This window comes from Phyllostomus discolor, chromosome 13 (assembly GCF_004126475.2).
Source record: "Phyllostomus discolor isolate MPI-MPIP mPhyDis1 chromosome 13, mPhyDis1.pri.v3, whole genome shotgun sequence".
NCBI lineage: Eukaryota > Metazoa > Chordata > Mammalia > Chiroptera > Phyllostomidae > Phyllostomus > Phyllostomus discolor.
The window spans coordinates 41097091-41115769 of record NC_040915.2 but is presented as its reverse complement, the minus strand read 5'-3'; the positions used below and the strand labels follow the sequence as shown (position 1 = coordinate 41115769).

Here is an 18679-nt window from a genome sequence, read left to right as displayed (position 1 = left end):
TGGATTGAGTGCGGGCCTGGGAACCAAAGTGTCGCTGGTTCCATTCCTCGTCAGGGCACAGGCCTGGGTTGCAGGACGGGTCCCCATTGAGGGGTTTGCAAAAGGCAATCACACATTGACGTTTCTCTCCCTCTCTTTCTCCCTCCCTTCCCCTCTGTCTAAAAATAAATAATTTTTTTTAATTAAAAAAGATGGTTGAAAAGCAAAACTATTATTGTTACTATAAAGTGATAGCATAATGAACGCTCTTGTACCCATCACTCGATTAAACAGATCTGGAAATTATATTCTTAAGTACTTCAGAATTTATCTCTGAATGATAAGAATCCTTCAAAAATCATAACCAGGATATTATCACACCTATTAGATTAGCAATGATTCCTTAACATAAAAAAATACAGGCAGTGTTACGTTTTTTATGTTATGCTTTAAAATTTTTGTTTTTCTTGGATTCATAGTCCACCTAAGGTTCATTCAATTTTTTTCCCTATAATTTTAAGCCTCTTTTAACTTAAGGTTTGCTTTAGAGAAATCACATTCTGTGATGCAGCCCATTAACAGAGTAAGGGGTTAAGACCTTCAGGAAAAGCTCCTGGGCAGAGAAACAAGGTTCCCACGACCTGCCGGCCCCTCTAACCTCACCGACCGTAAAAGTGAAGCCTGCGCCAGCCCTTGCAGACCCAGCAGCTCCCGGCGCGGGAACGCCCCCCACTTGTCCAGCGCGCCGCCTGTGCCCGCGTCCCCCACCCCCGACCCTCGGCTTCAGGCCTTGGCAGCCCCGGGTTCTCCGGCTGCTTCCCGGCCAGGGCCTTGCCTGCTCACAGCAGAACTTGGGTGGCCGCCCCTCATCGCCCCTCTTATTCGTCGCGTCTCCTCAGGGTTTACCGGCTCCACCGCACTCACCTGTCGTTCACACACCTGCCTCTCCCGCCTCTCGGCGTAGGAAGGACCCGGTTTCCGGGAAGAGAAGAGAGTCCCGCGGACTGCAGCGCCCCCCAGCAGCCTGGAGGAGGGAGGGGCTCGGAGGTCTCGCGGGTGGGGGGGCGAGACTACATTTCCCAGGAGCCCTCGCTCCGCCTGGCGGAGGGATTCTGGGCTTGGCGTCACGGCCTTGATTCACGGGTGCGGGGCCACCGCTGCGAGGGTCGCGAAGTGTGCGCGAAAGCCTCGGATGGTTCGCGCGTGAACGGACGGGCGTGGGCGTGAGGGGTCTGGGCGCGCGAGTGCGCGTGGCCGCCCAGGGCGCGTGAGTGAGGCGACGGGGACGCGCGGCGAGGCGCGGGGGTGTGCGCGGACAGTCCGCCGGGCTCCGCCGTCACGCCCGCTCTGCGGAGCCGCCCCCGGAGACCCGGCTCTTTTCGAAGAGCCGTTGCTGTTGCTGCCACCGTCGTGACGGGATTGCTCCCTGTCGACCTTCCAGGGCTTCTCGCAGGTACGCGAAAATGCCGGGTGCGTGTGTACCTCGTAGTCGGACGTGTGTGGACCCTTGTGGTGAGACCGCGGCTTCTGAGCCTCGTCGTGCTGGGGAGACGGTGATCTCATCAGCGAACAGTTTTCTTCTTAACGGGGATGTTTTACCCCTTTGCATGAACGACTTCTTCCCCTGGACGGCACTTCTGGATTCCTGTCCCAGTGCGGATGGAAACGTTCGTCGGGAATGGTGACGGTGCCCCTGCCGGTGACCTTGAGCCCAGCGGCCTCGGTCTGCCCTGTGTGCAGAACTAGGCTTGTGCCGTCGCTCCCCCGCGCCCCGGCCGGGACTGGGGGTTTGAAATCGCGCGTACCGGCCCTTCTAGCGTCCGCTGAAAATGGGCACGCTCCTGCTCGTTAGAGGAGGAAATTTCTTTACAGTAAAAGTTACGTTTCTAGGAGAAACCCAGCGTGGTCACTCTGGTTTTTAAAAATACATACTACTGGATTCTACTCGAGGGTATTGTGGAAGTTAAGTGCTACCACCATTGATGACATAGGTCTACTTTTAATAAGTTTGGTAGCAGAAAGGGCCGGACAGATTCTGTTTCTCGGTTTAGTCTAAAAATAACCATTAAAATATCAGTCTTGTCGATGCTTGCAACGTTTAAGATCAGGCAGGTTTGTGTGTTGCCATAGAACAAAAACATCTGTAGCTCCTAACTTCCTGTTCTTCAGTTTTTTGTTTTTGTTTTTGTTTTTTACTCAAATAGATTAACTGGTGGTGTGTATGTGTTTAACCCAGTTTTATTTTTCGGAGACACCTCAAATTATAATTTTATTTCCCTTTGATGCTGGAGTTATTAAGTAGACATGATACAGACCATTCAACATCTAGTAGAAATGTCAAAGGAACATCTAGTAGGAGTGTTAGGAGCCCATAGATCCCACCCAAAGTACACGGAGAAGGGGAAGAATTTCAACTGTGTGTATACTGCAATAGCAGAATATATCGTTGAAAAGAAGGGAAGTAAACGGGAGACAGGATATTATATGGAATGCTACCTAACTAATTATACGGAATTAGGTTAGAGATGTCGACTGCAGTTACCATCTACCTGGGAAATAAGTACTTTAAAAAAAAAGACTTTATTTACTCTTTAGAGAGAGAGAGAGGAAGGGAGGGAGGAAGAGTGGTAGAGAAACAGCGACGTGTGAGAGACACGTTGATTGGCTGCCTCTCACACACCCCGAGCTTTGGACCTGGCCAGCAACCCAGGCATGTACCCTGACTGGGAATCGAACCTGCGACACTTTGGTTCCCAGCCCGTGCTCAATCCACTGAGCTATGCCAGCCAGGGCCAGCATTTATTAAAATTTTTTAAAGATTTTATTTATTTATTTTTAGAGAGGGAGAGAGGCAGAGAAACATCCATGTGTCGTTGCCTCTCCTGCGCCACCTACTGGGGACCTGGCCCACAACCCAGGCCTGTGCCCTGCCTGGGAAACTGGTGACCCTTTGGTTCACAGCCGGCACTCCACTGAGCCACACCAGACAGGGCTAATTTTAACTAGAAATATGTCTGAATTATGAGAAAACTTTAAAACCTTATTAAGAGATATAAAATAAAAATAAAGGATAAGTAGGAATAAGGACAGTTCTATTTATAGATTAAATTCAGTTGTCAAGAAAATAGAACTGGGCCCTGGCTGGTGTGGCTAAGTTGGTTGGAGCATCCTCCTGTAAACTCAAAGGTCACGGGTTCCATCCTGATGTCTAGGTGGCTGGTTCTGTCCCCGGTTATGGCACATAGGAGAGGCAACCAGTCAGTGTTTCTCTCACATCGGTGCCTTTCTCCCTTCCCTCCCTCCCTCCCCGTCTCTCTAAAATCAGTGAGCATGTCCTTGGGTGAGTATAAAAAAAAAAAGAAAAAGAAAATGTAACTGGGATTTTTAAAAAGAACCCCCATGCACTTTGGTCTTTTCTTTATATCTTCAGTTTCTTAAAATGTTTTGGAAGTGGCTCATTTCATCATAATTTAGTGAGAAAATTTTCTTTTTGAAGGATAAATGCTACTAGAAATGATGTGTTTTCTTGTTTGTCATCACATAATTAAAGCACTGAAAGACTAGTTTAAAAAACATTTTAGGTTTTAAATAAAATGTTTATTTTAAGGAGAAATTAGTTTCATGTTGTATTGGGTTGGCCAAAAAGCAGTTAGTTGTCTTTAACTTCACTCAAAACAATTTTATTAGATTGTATTGCGATAGCTGTCATGTTAGTGTGCATTTAAAAGAACTTACCAAAATTGGTGAATTTTTATGTAGCCATTTTAATTTTGGAGGTGGAAGGAGCATGTACTCCATATACCCGAGTGAAGCCCTGTCGGTGACTAGGCCTTGCCTCTGGGTCCTGGCCCTCAAGTGTTGGGTCTCCAAACAGAGACCTGCAGGCAGACACCTTGGGAAAAAGACACATTTTCATTGTAGGTGCTCACTACGTATTTGGCAGATGCCAGAGTGAACAAATAGAAAGGGCAAAGCTCTATGCTAGCCTCTTCTGGGGTTTAAAATGAGATTATCCCAATTTTCACACGGGAGGCGGATAAGTAAATAGTGGTGGCCTAAGAGAGAGTGTTGAATTGCTGGAAGCCCCAGAAACTGTCCATGCTGACTGCAGTTTTCAACCCATGTGCCACAAGAATTTTTAAAACATGCAGTACCTCACTATTTAGTCAGGGGCACTGACCTCTTTTCCCTTAGGTTGTCAACTAAAAAAATGACAACAACCCTGACTGGTGTGGCTCACTGGATTGGGCATTGTTCCTCAAAGTGAAAGGTTGCCGGTTTGATTCCCCGTCAGTACATGTGCCTGGGTTATGGGCCAGGTCCCTGGTTGGGGGTGTGCAAGAGGCAACCAACTGATGTTTCTCTCCCTCTTCTTCTCCCTTCTTTCCCTTCCCTCTAAAAATAAACAAATAAAATCTTTTAAAAATAACCAAACAAGGTTAGGACAAGGACCTGTGCCTGGTATCAGAGACCTCACTCCCTGTGGACACAACCCTTTGATCAATGAGCTCTGGCGCTCTCCGTACCTTTGTGAAGCCCTGTTGCTTCTGGTATCAGGGACCGTGGAAGTGGAGAGGAAGAAGTGCTAGCCTTTCCAGCAAAATTAGGGAATGGTACAGAGAGGGGGGCATTCAGTCTTGCAGGATAGAGCTTTTGCCAAGAGGCAAGAAAGGGAACGGCTTCCATGTATACGAATAGCATGTAAAGGTGTTGAGGCAGTTCAGGTAGGTTACCATGGTGATAGGGAGACGTGTGGTAGTTTGATGGGACGTTTAGGGCTAATGAGGTAGAGAAGGGCCCAACCACAAAGGATCTTGCTGAGGACTCAGTCAATTTTCCTGTCAGTTCTGGGAGATGAACAGAATTTTAATCAAGGAGTGAAACTTGTGTTTTACAGAGATGATGCTGATGTACACACTCCAGGGAGTGGGAGAGATGGAAGGCAGAGAAGCCAAGTACCATATCTAAGTCAAGAATTCTGAGGGCTTGACCCCAGGCCATGGCAGTGGAATCCAGCGTAAGAGATATTTAGGAGAGCAGATTTACAGGTAATACTCATGGGGTGTTAAAGAGGACAAAGTCTCGATTCCCAGCCAGGGTACATTCCTGGGTTGCAGGCCATAACCCCCAGCAACTGCACATTGATGTTTCTCTCTCTCTCTCTCCCTCTCTCCCTCTCTCCCTCTCTCTCCCTCCCTCCCTCCCTCCCTTCCCTCTCTAAAAAAAATAAAATCTTAAAAAAAAAAAAAAGAGGACAAAGTCTAAAAAGACACCAAGCATTGCTGGGCCACTAGATGTCAGTTTTTTCCCCCAGAAGGAATGTGTTTTACAGGGAAGGTGTTCTAGAATGGGAGAGGAATTACTCCGGGATGGGGTAAAATTGGCAGTAGTCCGATCTCAGAGTACCTTGAAGTATTTGTGAGTGACCAGTTGGAGTCACTCCCTGTCCTCCTTCACATTGTTAGAACTAGCTGCACAGAGAGTTTCAGGCAGCACTTTTGATCATTTGGGCAGGTTAACTATGGAATTTCTTACTTTCTGCAGCCTTTCTGCCTTTGCCGTGGTAAAGCTGGCTCTCACCACGGTGGGATCTGAACGAGCCGCCTCTTTTGACAACTCGTAGTTCTCAGCTTCATAGTCTCTGCTTGGTTTAGCTAATATCTTGGGTGGCATCATTTTTTTTGAAGGTTTATTTTTTATTCTTATTTGAGGGGGAGGGAGAGAGAAACAGTGATGTACGAGAGAAACAGCAATCATTTGCCTCCTGCACGCACCCCAACCAGGGATGGAACCTGCTACCCAGGCATGTGCCCTGACTGGAAATAGAACTGGGGATCTTTCTGTGTACAGGACAATGCTCCAACCAACTGGGCCACACTGGCTGGGGCTTGGGGGCATCGTTTATTAGTTTAAGGGATTCACGCCTTTCAAAACTGTCGAAGTAAGAAACAGCAAAGTCATTTTATTTACTCCATTCACGTGGAAAATAATAAAATGCCAATAATCTCTCTAGATCACTGGTTTATTGTACAAGGGTATAACTCAGGAGCAGCCAGATGGAAGAGATGCCTAGGGCCAGGGGTGTGGGGAGGAGCAAGATCCTTCAAGCCCTCTTCAGGGCACCACCCTCCTGCATCTCTACATGGTCACCTACTGGAAGCTCCCAGGTGTTTTCTTAACAAACGAGTAATCATTACCATGTGTCTGGCAGTGTTCTGTGTGTTTTACAGATATTGACTCAATTATCATAATAACTCTGAGGTAGGACTATTTTGTCCCCGTTGTACAGATGAAAAGACTGATATCGAAAAGTTAAGAAACCACCTTATAAGTAATGGAGCAGGTTTTTGAATCCAGGCAGTCTGGCTGCAGAGTCTGTGCTGTTAGGCACAGTTAGAGGTTAGTCTGAGGTTAGGGGGCGAGGTTGGGCTAGAACACAGGGTGGTCTATTTGTTGTAGACAGAACACTTGGTCCCGTTGTGTGTCCTGCAGTGGGATAGACAATGGGGACAAAGCAAGATGTGCTTTGTCCAGAGAGTACCCTGGGGCTCACTGAAAATTGAGAGTGGAAAAGACTGAGGACTCAACGTTTTAGCCAATCATGATTTTTGAAATCATTACAGAAGAATGAGAAGTACCAAAGAGGAAAACTAGGTGAAAGAGGAAACAGTCTATAAAGAGCTTCAGGGACAGTTGAGAGGCCAACAGTGTCCTTTGCAACAGGGGTCTTTGGTGAGATTTGTTCACCGGTGGGGGCAGAAGCTATAGTGCTTGTATTTACATTAATGTGCATAGAAGTGAAGTGGAAATTATTAACACCTCAGAGGGCAAAGTGGGTAAATCATATAAAGAAAACAAGATACAAAAAAGCTGTAAATGTAGACAAAGCGAAAATACTCAAACAGTAATCAAAATATGGAAATTTAAAATATAGTCTAAATTTAAAACAAGTTAAAAATACAATGTTTATAGACTTCTGCTTCTGGCCAAGATGGAGTAACAGGGAGTGGATTTACCTTCTTGCCCAAACAACCCAACAACAAAAAGACAAAGTACATGAAACAATTGTTTGAAGACGCTGGATGTCAGACAATGCAGGACAGCCATCCCTGTGAGGTGGAACACCAACGAGGTAAGCCCTCTGATCGCCTCAGTTCACTGCCCTGAGAGGGTTTTCAGGTCACAGCCGAGGATGGAGAAACTGACGTGGAGCCCAGCAGTCTGCCAGTGTCAGGGACGTGGAGCTGAGAACCTGGGGAGAGCAAAGCGGCTGGAGTGTGCAGGACAGGCACCGGAGAGGGCAGCGCCGCAGAGGGCCTCCCTTGCATTGTCAGAGCACAGGTTGGCATGCATGTGTGAGGGGACGACCAGAGGCCAGCGAAGGAATCCTCTGAAGGGTGAGAGGGAATAGTACCCGACGTTCACGGGGGTAATACTGCCTGCTACTACTGTCCAGACTGGGAAACTCTGAAACTAATTCCCAGAGTGTTGGGAGTGAGCTTTATCTGTAATGCCCTGAAAGGAAAAGTAACTGTCTACTTCAAATCCTATAGTCAGCAAAAATCCATTTCAACAACAAAGGTAAACCAATGTATAAAATGGGAGGAAATATTTAGAAATCATATATATCTGATGAGGGTTTCATATCCACAATATAGAAAGAACTACAGCTTACCAACAAAAAGACAAATGACCCAGTTTAAAATGGGCAAAGAACTTGAACAGACATTTCTTCAGCCATTAAAAGGAATGAACTTCTTATACATACTACATCAAGGATTAACCCTGAGAACATGCTAAGTAAAATAAGCTAGACATAAAAGCACAAATACTGTATGCTGTACTTACAGGATATTTCTAGAACAGGCAAATTCATAGAAACAAAGTGTAATAGATTAGAAGTTTCTGAGGTTTGAGGGGAGAGAGGAACTTGCTCAATGTTTAGGAATTTCTACTTGTGGTGAGGAAAAAGCTTTGGGATTAGTAGTGATGGCTGCACAACATTATGGATGTAGTTAATGCCACTGAGTTATACACAACAGTGGTTAACAAGGCAAATTTTGTTGTATATATTTTGCCATAATTTTAAAGATTAACAGTGTAATATACCAAAATGTACTGATTTTGTGCACTTGAGGTGAATTGTATATGGGAGTTAAATCTCAACAAAGCTGTTGAAAAAGGATACAAAGGCAAAATGAAGACATTGTCACATTTACAAAAGTTGGAACAATTTATTACCTGCAGAAACATTACAAGAAATGTTTAAAGATGTCATTCAGGGAAAAAGGAAATGAAACCAAGTGGAAATCACTATCTACCAGAAAGAGTGACGGGCAGTGCCAAGTACTTAAGTAAATGTATATTTATTTCTTCATAGGTAAGTACCCCTAAAAGGTAATTGGCCAAGTATTAGCGTTCTATTACTGTGTGACAAATTTCCACAAATTTAGCAGCTTCATAGAGTACCCACTTACTAGCTCATAGTTCTGTAGGTAGAATGATGTAGTGTGTGTGGGTTTTCTGCTCAGATAGCCAGCAGCTGACACCAGGTGTTGGCAGGTCTGAGTTCTCACCTGGAGGGTGAGGGGGAGCGTCCACTTCCACACTCACTCGGAGTTCTGCATGGCTACAGGACAGCTCCTGTTTCCTTGCTGGCTGTCTGCCAGGTGCCACACTTCTTGCCACATGGAACCGTCCACCTTTAGGCCAGCAGTGCACATCACATGTGTCTTGTGCTTTGATTTGCTTCTGCAGTCAGTTGGAGAAAACACTTTCCTAACCTGTAAAGTAAGGATGTTAGATGAAGTCAGGTTTTGGGGTTTTGTTTGATTTCCTCAAAAAAGAGAATTTGTAGCAGTAGAACAGTTTGATTCCAAATGAAATTTGGCACTGAACTCGGGAGATTAAGGGGGGAAAGGCAATCTACCTGGCTCTTTTCTTCCTCCTCTTGGGAACTTTGGAATATCTCTGAGGTTCCTCCATGTGGTAAGAGGGAGTCTGGGCTGAGGATTTATGAAACATCCCAGCCACAGCAAACTTATGTCAGGTTTCTTCCCATTCCCCAGCTTTGCCTTTTCAGATCCGTCATTACTCTGGAAAGCATCATCGCGAACGCAGAGGGCATGGAGCCCAAGTCACTGACTGCCCGGTCCCCTGTAAGTTGAGCTGCCTTCTTTGTTTTCCAGCTGAGAATGCCTTTTTGTTATCCAGGCTCTGGAGTTTGGCTACCACTTCAGAAATTGTGTTTCAGACATTCTCCTCTAGGAGACTAGCACCATTTTGTTTGTTTTATTTGTAGAAGTAGTTTTCTAACTTCCTTTTCTGTCAAAGAAACAAGTTTATCAGTCACGTGGGCAGGAATCATTGAGGTAATACTGAGGAATGAAACCCTCCCTGTGTGTCCACAGGAAGGAACTGAGCCCATAGCAAGCTTCCTCCTCCAACACAGGATGAAAGAGCTGAGAAGGGCGGTGCCTGTCAGGGTTTCTCTAGTCCCTGGCTGTCCCGGGTGTGGCTTTGGCCGTGTGAGCTCCCACGTGGTGCTGGGGAAGGCCCTGCGGAGGGACAAGTCATACACGTGTCGAGGGGCGATGCAACCCAGGCAGGAAGAGCCACAAGGAGGAAGGAGCCTGTGGGAGCAGCGTGCCCCGAGAGACCAGATCGGGGACGGGGCTCCCTGGCCCCAGTCCGCTTCTTCCCCCCAGGATTCCTCTCTTGTCGCCTCCGCATACGTGGAGAACCCCACCAGAAAATGATGCAGGTTTTGTCTCAGCGGCCCTCCAAGGTTAGAAGGATTTGAGAGAGGAAAATTAGCTTATTATATTTACTGTTTTTGTTGCTCCTCTTGAATTCCTGAGATTTAAGGTTTCTCTCTGATATAGTTTCCCTTCTGCCTGAAGGAACTACCTTTCTCACGTCTTTCAGAGCAGGTCTGCTGGAGACAAGTGCTGTTAGTTTTACTTCATTTGAGAATGTATTTGCATCATTCCTAATGGATATGTCCATTGGACATAGAAATTCTGGCCTGACAGTTGTTTTCTTTCAGCGTTAAAATATGTTATTTTACTGTCTTCTGACTTTTAAGGCCTTTGATGAGAAATCCTCAGTCATTAAATTAGGTTTTTCCCCCACATGCAGTCATCAGTTCTCTTTGATGTGGCATTATAATAAAGGCCTTACGTCTTTGTCTTTTGTTGTTGTTTTTTGTCAAATTGTCTTGCTACTATAAAAATATAATATGTTTCATTTTTACACCAATAAATATTTAGAGAAAATGTTTTAGATAATTATTTTAGGCCATAAAACATGGCTATGTTGGCCTGTTAAGCATTAAGTTACCCCGAACTCAAGACTGTTTCTTTCTCTTTTCCTGCCTTGAATTATGTTCTTTATTTCACATAAAATAAACATAGATTAACTTTTGGTTTCTGGTTCTCTTTGCTGTAACTGTTTATAGTAAACTTGATTTAAATAAAAGTGGTTCTGACAGTTCCTAAACCTCTAAAGCATAACAGAACTGGTTTTAGGACTGTAGTCATCCAATGCACCTAAGAGCTGCTATTCCTGTAGGCCTTGACCAGCATCCAGCACAAATACCACTGACTCCTGGGGTAAATTCTGGTCCACCCTCTGTCCCTGCACTAGCACTGTCTACCTCATCTCTCTTTCTGTCAGTCTTCAGGGAAGGGAGGGCAGTGAGGTGCATCAGACTTACTGCAAACTTGTTTCACGGTGCAGACACTAGTGACCTTCAAGGATATACACGTGAACTTCACCAGAGAGGAGTGGAATCTCCTGGATGCTGCTCAGCAGATCATGTACAAAGATGTGATGCTGGAGAACTACAAGAATCTGGTGTCCGTGGGTAAGGCTAACCTCTGTTTTTGGAGATGTACTCCCTGTGGCGATTTTGGTTCTTTGTTGATCAAAAGCTGTGGACCCTGAAGTGTGTATCAGAGTGTGAAGTTCAGTTCAGGGACCTAATTTCTTCAGTGCACAGAACATCATTTTTGTATTCCGGCTTTTGTGAAAAATAAATTGTTTTTGTTTGTTGGATTTGTAAAAAGGCACCTTTTGATGCCTCTATAGCCTCACCTTCTCTGCTCTTCAGAGCTTCCCAGGGCTTTGAAGGGCTTGGGGGTCCGGGTTAAATCTGGGATGCTTCTCTGTGTCTACCTCAGAGCTCCCCAATCCTTGCCCAATTCTTTATCTTTCACTGTGACCAGGACATCAGCTTCCCAAGCCAGATGTGATCCTCCAGTTGGAGAAAGGGGAAGAGCCATGGCTCGTAGAGAGAGGCGTTCGCCAAGACACCCGTCCAGGTAAGGACAGAGTAGAGGCTAGCATCCCTGGAGATAGTGGTCACTCGTCTCATTTCTGAGAAATCTCAGTTTATTTACCCTCTACTTCCCCTGGCTAGTCTTTCTACAGTTTTGGCATTTGCATACGAAGACAACAGTGCCTTCTTTATTAAAATTACGTTTCTCTTGATGAGGTTGGTTTGATCCCTGCTTAATACCACCAACTCTAGCATCCCCATTCTGTCATTTTTACAGAACCCATTTTTCTCTATGCTTGTCTCTCCCCCTTTCACGTGGACCTTCCCACAGCCTCTCTGTAGGCTCTGCAGTGGGACCACTGTCCTCAGTTGTCCCTGCCACTTAAGAAATGCAGCACCGCTCACCTGTGCCCACTGCTTCGCTCTCCTTGTCCAGAACTGCTGGTCTCACCCACCTGCGTACCTAATCCATGCTGGCTTTTTATTTAGTGTTTTTTTTTTCAGTGTATACCTATTTTATTTCAATCTTAACACATAAAATGCAAACCATTTTGTGGATTCCTGGCATCACTTCTTTTCCCAACTTCCCTGTGTATAGAAAGTCAGCCTTCTAGGTTAAGAGATAGAAAGTAGTCTTTTGTTTTCCTCCTCCTTTATTCTCTATAAGCAATCTTTTCTCTCACCTTTGTTTCTGAGCTCAACATTCAGACATTTTTCTCCTCAGACCTCGTGGGTATTGCTTGTCTGAGTCATGCTGTGACAAGCTGACTTCACATGCGCAGAACAGCCAGGACACTTGCTGGTGACGCTCTCCAGGTTTCTGTAGACATCGAGCTTTCCAAGCTCAGAGCAGCCTGCAGGTGTTTCCGTCTGATACCGAACACGTGTGCCTGGGCGTTTCCCTCCATCTCAGGCTTTGCGTGTGATGTAAATAAAGCCCTTCAGAATTAGCTGCCCTGTGAGTTTTCCCTCAAGTCCTTTCTCTGTGAAACCTTTGTAACTTCTCATCAGGTACAGCTCTCTTCCTTTCCCAAGCCTCCACTTTGGTTAAGTTCACAGCAGATCCTTCATTGACATCATTTAGTTCACAGTTTCGCGACAGCATTAATGTGATGCCATAGGATGCAACTGTTGTTTATGTCAGTTAGCCTAGGGTGAAAATGGTTTTGTTTTATGTTATTTCGCCTGAAGTTGCAGAACCTATTGATAATGTTGAGGACCTACTGCACTTTTAAATATCATAAACCCTTTTTGACTTTTTTTCCCATTTGGTCTTACAAGTGATTGTACCAAATTCCTGTTTCAAGGGTAGGTCTTTAAATACACTTAAGAACTTGGTCAGTCAGCCGCTCTCAAAAACGCATGGGAGACAAGATTGTTCTCTGTTTTCTTTCATTCTCTATTAGTTTCTTTATTTTCTCCATTCACGTGCTCATTTATTTAGCAAGCTTTCCTGGATGTGTGTTGACAAGTATCCAAAAATAATTGACTAGATACAGTTGTTTAGATTTTTATTGAGAGTTTGTTATCCAAAGAAATACTAAAACTTTACATGCTCAAACACATGTAACACATACAATCTTACACAGCAAATACTATGTCCTGGGGTTACAGATAACCAAAGTGATTTTTGTAAACTTTATCGACTGGTCTGAGTCCAGCACTAGTTGTGCAGAGGTGAGATTAGCACCTGTGTCTGGGTAACTTCTGTGTGGTGGCTCTTCCAGCCTGCCGCCTGGCCCCTGTGAGGTTCATTATGGCAGTCATCTGGGCATTATGCTGCAGTGCTTTGGTGCTGTAGATGAGAGGTACTGCCTGACATGGCTGCATTTGTGATTCGGGAACATTAAACTGGCTGTAGTGTGAAAAAGGCATGTTGGGGAGTGCTTGGCAAGAGGTAGACACTTAGGTTCTTATGTCATTAATAGTCGGATTAGAACAAGGGAGTGCAGCCTGTCCTGTGGGATTTCCTTTACTGACTCCCTCACCACTCGATATCCTGATCCTATGTGTCACACCCAGCCCTGTGGCTTCCCCTTGCTCTCTTTGCTCCTTGTATGTACTGTGTTGCCCGGCACATTTCCTGTTTACTGCTATGTTCTTCCCTTTCTCATGCTCTATCCAGGTTGTAGAGCCATGTCTGAAAGCACTTCTACATGACTTACATACTTGGTCTCCACATATACCCCATCATTCTAATGTTAGTACTTTTTTAATTATGCAGCGCTTTTTCATTTCTTTCAGATTGGGATACTGCAGTTGAAATTAAGTCAATTTCCAATAAGAGCATTTCTAAAGGTAAACAATCCTATGACATTAAAATGGAAGGAATGGCAAAGAGTGATCTCTGGTATCTGTCATTAGAAGAAGTTTGGAAGTGTGAAGACCAGTTGGACAAGTATCAGGAAAGCCAGGAGGGGCATTTGAGGCAAGTGGCATTCACCCAAAAGAAAGTACTTACTCCAGAGAGAGTCAGTGGAAATGGTAAATTGGGGGGAAACTGTCTCCTTCCTGCTCAGCTGGTACTGACAGAGTACTTCCATAAACATGAGTCACGTGCTAAAAGTTTAAAAGGTGATTTGGTTTTCAGGGGTCATCAGGAAAGCTATGTAAGTAATAGCAGTGAATGTGGCCAACCCTTCTGTCAGAACATTCACCTTATTCAATTTGCAAGAACTCAAACAGGAGATAAATCCTACAAATGCCCTGATAATGGTAACTCTCGTAGTCATGACATATCCCTTGGTGTATCGAAGGGTATACACAGAGAGAAACCCTATGAGTGTAAGGAATGTGGGAAATTTTTCAGCTGGCGGTCTAATCTTACTAGGCACCGGCTTATTCATACTGGAGAAAAACCCTATGAATGTAAAGAATGTGGGAAATCTTTCAGCCGGAGTTCTCACCTCCTTGGACATCAGAAGACTCACACTGGTGAGGAACCCTATGAATGTAAAGAATGCGGAAAGTCTTTCAGCTGGTTCTCTCACCTTGTCACCCATCAGAGAACTCATACGGGAGACAAACTGTACACATGTAGTCAGTGTGGGAAGTCTTTTGTCCATAGCTCCAGGCTTATTAGGCACCAGAGAACTCATACTGGAGAGAAACCTTATGAGTGTTCTGAATGTGGGAAGTCTTTCAGACAGAGCACACATCTCATTCTGCATCAGCGAACTCACGTTCGAGTGCGACCCTATGCATGCAATGAATGTGGGAAGTCTTACAGCCAGAGGTCTCACCTCGTCGTGCATCACAGAACTCACACTGGACTCAAACCCTTTGAGTGCAAAGATTGTGGAAAATGCTTCAGTCGAAGTTCTCACCTTTTCTCACACCAGAGAACCCACACTGGAGAGAAACCATATGAATGCCATGACTGTGGAAAATCCTTCAGCCAGAGTTCTGCCCTCATTGTACATCAGAGAATTCATACTGGGGAGAAACCCTATGAATGTTGTCAGTGCGGGAAAGCCTTCATTCGGAAGAATGACCTTATTAAGCATCAGAGGATCCATGCTGGAGAAGAGACCTATAAATGTGACCAGTGTGGAATCCTCTTTAGCCAGAGCTCTCCACGTATAGTCCATCAGATTGCTCACACTGGAGAGCAGTTCCTAACATGTAATCGCTGTGGGTCAGCACTTGTCAACAACCCTAACCTTATTAGATACCAGACAAATCATATTAGAGAAAATACTTATTAATGTAATGAACATGGGAAATGTCTCATAAAAAACAGTAACTTTATTTAGCTTTGGAGAACTCCTAGAGAGGAACTGTGCAAATGTAGTCCATGTGGAAATGCTTTCAGTCTTGTTGCTGCCCTTTTCCGTGCTAGACACTTGGTCTTAGAGTGGGGGGGGAACCCCACAGATTCCACTTTAGTACACAAATACATTGGATTTTATCCTTTCCTCAAACTTAATGAAGGAATTGGCCTGGGAGCATTGTTGACCAAGCTCTGAGCACTAAAATCTGATGAGGAACCACTAAGTAGGTGAGTTGTTGAGAGGCGATGCAGCTTTCTTAGCTTCTTTAAAAAAGTAAATAAATAATGATAATGCTGCTTCAAAAAGGTAAATGACAGTTGTTGCTGAGAAAAATAGAAAATTGACAGCTATTATAACAAAAGATGGAACATAATATTCCAGTGAATTGATAGGCCATTTTTACTCTCTTCTCGGATACTTAATGTTGTGTAACCTGTTTTATGTGTCTGATGTGACCATGTTTTGGTTAGTCAGGAAAATGAAAATCCTTATAATGGAAAACAACACATTTGCTAGTAGTAGTACCTATTGTAAAGTATATTTGCATGTGGGCAAGAACTGGAAAAGTATCTATGGATAAATGAATAGAATGGATTTGTTAGATAACGGGATATGAGTGAGTTTTATAGTTTATTTGGTGTTACTGCAATACTCTAATGAAGGTATTTTTAAATATAAAAAAGGATATCTAGTTTCTGTATTCCACCATTAAGGAAGCTTAAGAGGCACCTAATAGCAAACTTTGCCATTAATTCTAAGTTATTTTGGGTTATAGAGTTGTATTCTTTGAACAGGGCACTAAAGTCTCCTGTGAATTTGAAAATAATGATTCTCTGGACTTTGGGACCTAGAGGAACTTAGGGTATTTCGAACACACCAGGGAGGGTTTCCATTTTGAGTGGGAGCAGGCACCTGGGTAATACTTGGAGCAAGTATGCTCGGGATGTAAACACAGCACTACCCAAAAAGCACCTTCCTTCCAAAGTAATCTTTTGTCTTTACAAAGAAGACTTGGGCCCTGGCCAGTGTGGCTCAGTTGGTTGGGCCTCATCCCACAAATGAAAAGGTCACAAGGTCAATCCCCTGTCAGAGTACATGGCTAGGTTGAGGGCAAACAATGGATGTTTCTCTCTCACATCGATGTTTCTGTGCCTCTCTTTCCCTCTCTCTAAAATCAATAAGCATGTCCTCAGGTGAGGATAAAGGGGAAAAAGCAGACTTGGTGATTAAGAGTATGAAGCTTAAGTTAGACTTAAGTTCAAAGCCCACCCCTGCCCTAAATTTGCTGGGCAAACTTAGGCATGCTACCTAGCTCCTCTGTGCCAGCTTGTGGCTATCCTCTGTGAATTGGGGATAATATTACTTACCTTGTAGGGTTGTGGTGAGAGTTAAATCAGTAAACATATAAACAGTTTAGAATAGTGCCTGGTGTACTAAGTGCTTTACAGTTATTAACTGTGATTATTAATATTGTTATTGCTTCACCCTAGTGTCATTTAAAACTTCCTGAGTGCTAATAAGAACTCCTTGAATTCTCAATTCCCTTCCGGTCATACATGTTTTTCCCTTTTAGATACATCAGAATTTATCAACATGAGGATATCATTGACCCATAGTGGGTGTATGGATTCATTTCTGAGGATCAATTAACAAATTTTAAAATTTTATGCAAAATCATTGTGTTCTTGCAAAGGTTTTTCTTTTCTTGGGAGAGGATCCTAATCTACAGATTCTCTGGTAAGTCCATAATTTGGGAAGAGAATCTGTCTTAATTCTGTTTCATTGTATAAATGGCTCTCCTATGTGTAGGGACTGACCATTATTTGCCATTTTCTAGCGAACAGAATATCTGTTAAATGCTCAGTGATTGATTTTTGAATGATAAATATTGAGACCAAACAAAATCTTTATATCTTTCCCAGGAGAAAAATCTAGAAATGATTGTTAGCATCATGAGACAGCAGAACTACAAGGAACATGGACTGTTTAACTCATGCTCTTCATGGTACAGTTGAGACACTGTGAGTTGGCCCAGGGCCTCACGTTTTGAATGAAGTCAGACCCAGACCTGGGTCGCAGGTCCCTCGATCACTGCTGCTCTCTTAGTGCTCATGTGCCATCGACACAGGTGACATAACCCTCTCAGAGCCGGTTTTCATTGTGAGCAGGGCCTCTTTGTGGGAATGGAAGAGGAGTCCCTTCACTCAGCCCTGTGGGCTTTCTAATGGCCAGCGGATCACTTTTTCTCAACTGTAAAATGGAGGTACTACTAGTATCTACCTCAGAGAGTTGGGTGGCTTAGTGTGATAATGTGTATAATGTATTTACAACAGTGTCTGGCATGTAGTAGGTGCTGTAGGTGTTGGAATGTGGGAGGAGATGTGTTTATGGATGATCAATGAAATGTTACTTATGATAGTGCAAAGTTTACAATATATAAATGTATAATAGCAAAAGGATTATAGTATATCTATGTAATATTATGCAGACATTAAAATTATGCAAAGAAAGTTTGGTAACTTAGGAAAAATGTTGATGCTGTCATGTGTTAGGAAAAAGCATGGTAAATAATTTTCAATATGGAATAAGCTCAAATATGTAAATAAATGAACTGTAAAAAATGAAACGTGCTCAAAACTCTAAGGAACTTTGTTAGGAGATTAACTGCAGTTAACCTACATATTAGGAGATTTGGCATTTACTTTTCTGTTCTTTCAAAAGTCTCTTCAAAGAATACCGATTACTTTTAGGACCAGGAAAATAGTCTTGAAGGTGATGGAATGTTTTTTCTTCCAAAGGTCTTATCTACAAATAAGTTAGAACTTTAAGGGAATTGGGTGAGGTCACAGGATTCAAGATCAACACACAATAATTGATTTCAATTCTAGCATTGCACAATTTGGAAACGAAGTTAGAAATACAATCTCATTTACAATGGTACAAAAATGTAAAATAGATAAATTAATGAATGAAGCAAGTTCTGTACAGTAAAAAGTGTAAAGCATTTCTGAAATTCAGGAACACATACTCAAGAATACATACTGGATGATAAATGGAGAAATACCCTATGGCCAAGGGTTGGAAAACTAAATATTGTTAAGATGGCAGTTCTCCCCAAATTAATTTTTAGGTTCAGAGGCATTTGTGTGGAATTAGACAAGCTAATCAAAAATGTGTATGGAAATTTAAAGGACCTAGGATAATCAAAGCAATTTAAATATAAGAGAACAATGTTGGAGGGCTTCCACTGCCTGATTTCAAAGTTCGCTGTAGAACCACGGTAATGAAATGTTGGCATGAGGATAGATACAGATCAGTAAAACAAGAGTCCAGAAATGGACCTCCACATACATTGTCTACATTTTGATACAAGTGCCAAAATAATTCAATGTGGAAAAGATAGTCTTTTAAACCAATCATGTAAAAACTGAATATTTTTATTGGGGAAAAAAACCTTTTACATAAAAAATTTTTTTCAAAATGCATCACAAACCTAAATGCTAAAGTTAAAACCTTTAAATATCTAGAAGAAAAGAGGAAATATTTATGGCCCTGATCTAGGGAAAGATTTCTTATAGCACAAAAATCATGAATCATAAAGGAAAAATTGGCAATTGGACTTCTTAAAAATTAAAAACTTCAGGTC

General features: G+C 43.3%; 1 protein-coding gene across 11 annotated transcripts; it reads left to right on the top strand.

Annotated features, from left to right (window-relative positions):
* Positions 1-1051: 1051 nt before the first annotated feature.
* Positions 1052-18474, top strand: ZNF10 (zinc finger protein 10). 11 transcript variants are annotated; one of them, XM_036013926.1, is made up of 7 exons: positions 1052-1432; positions 6952-7111; positions 8227-8359; positions 9048-9137; positions 10720-10846; positions 11208-11303; positions 13505-18474. In XM_036013926.1, the coding sequence occupies exons 4-7, from the start codon at positions 9105-9107 to the stop codon at positions 14965-14967; spliced, it is 1719 nt and encodes a 572-aa protein (XP_035869819.1). In that variant the 5' UTR covers positions 1052-1432; positions 6952-7111; positions 8227-8359; positions 9048-9104; the 3' UTR covers positions 14968-18474. The 11 variants fall into 11 exon arrangements, 9 of the variants coding, with proteins under 9 accessions (XP_035869819.1, XP_035869818.1, XP_035869816.1 ...); XM_036013925.1 differs by lacking the exon at positions 8227-8359 and adding an exon at positions 4877-5027 and having other exon boundaries at positions 6971-7111; XM_036013923.1 differs by lacking the exon at positions 8227-8359 and adding an exon at positions 4877-5027.
* The last annotated feature ends 205 nt before the right edge of the window (positions 18475-18679 follow it).

Bases quoted from the DNA above. Each gene is read 5' to 3' on its own strand.
- ZNF10 (XM_028503605.2), top strand. From the start codon at position 8,859: ATGAAATTTGGCACTGAACTCGGGAGATTAAGGGGGGAAAGGCAATCT. The intron at 9,138-10,719 runs GTAAGTTGAGCT...TTCACGGTGCAG, and splicing joins CACTGACTGCCCGGTCCCCT to ACACTAGTGACCTTCAAGGA. The intron at 10,847-11,207 runs GTAAGGCTAACC...CACTGTGACCAG, and splicing joins CAAGAATCTGGTGTCCGTGG to GACATCAGCTTCCCAAGCCA.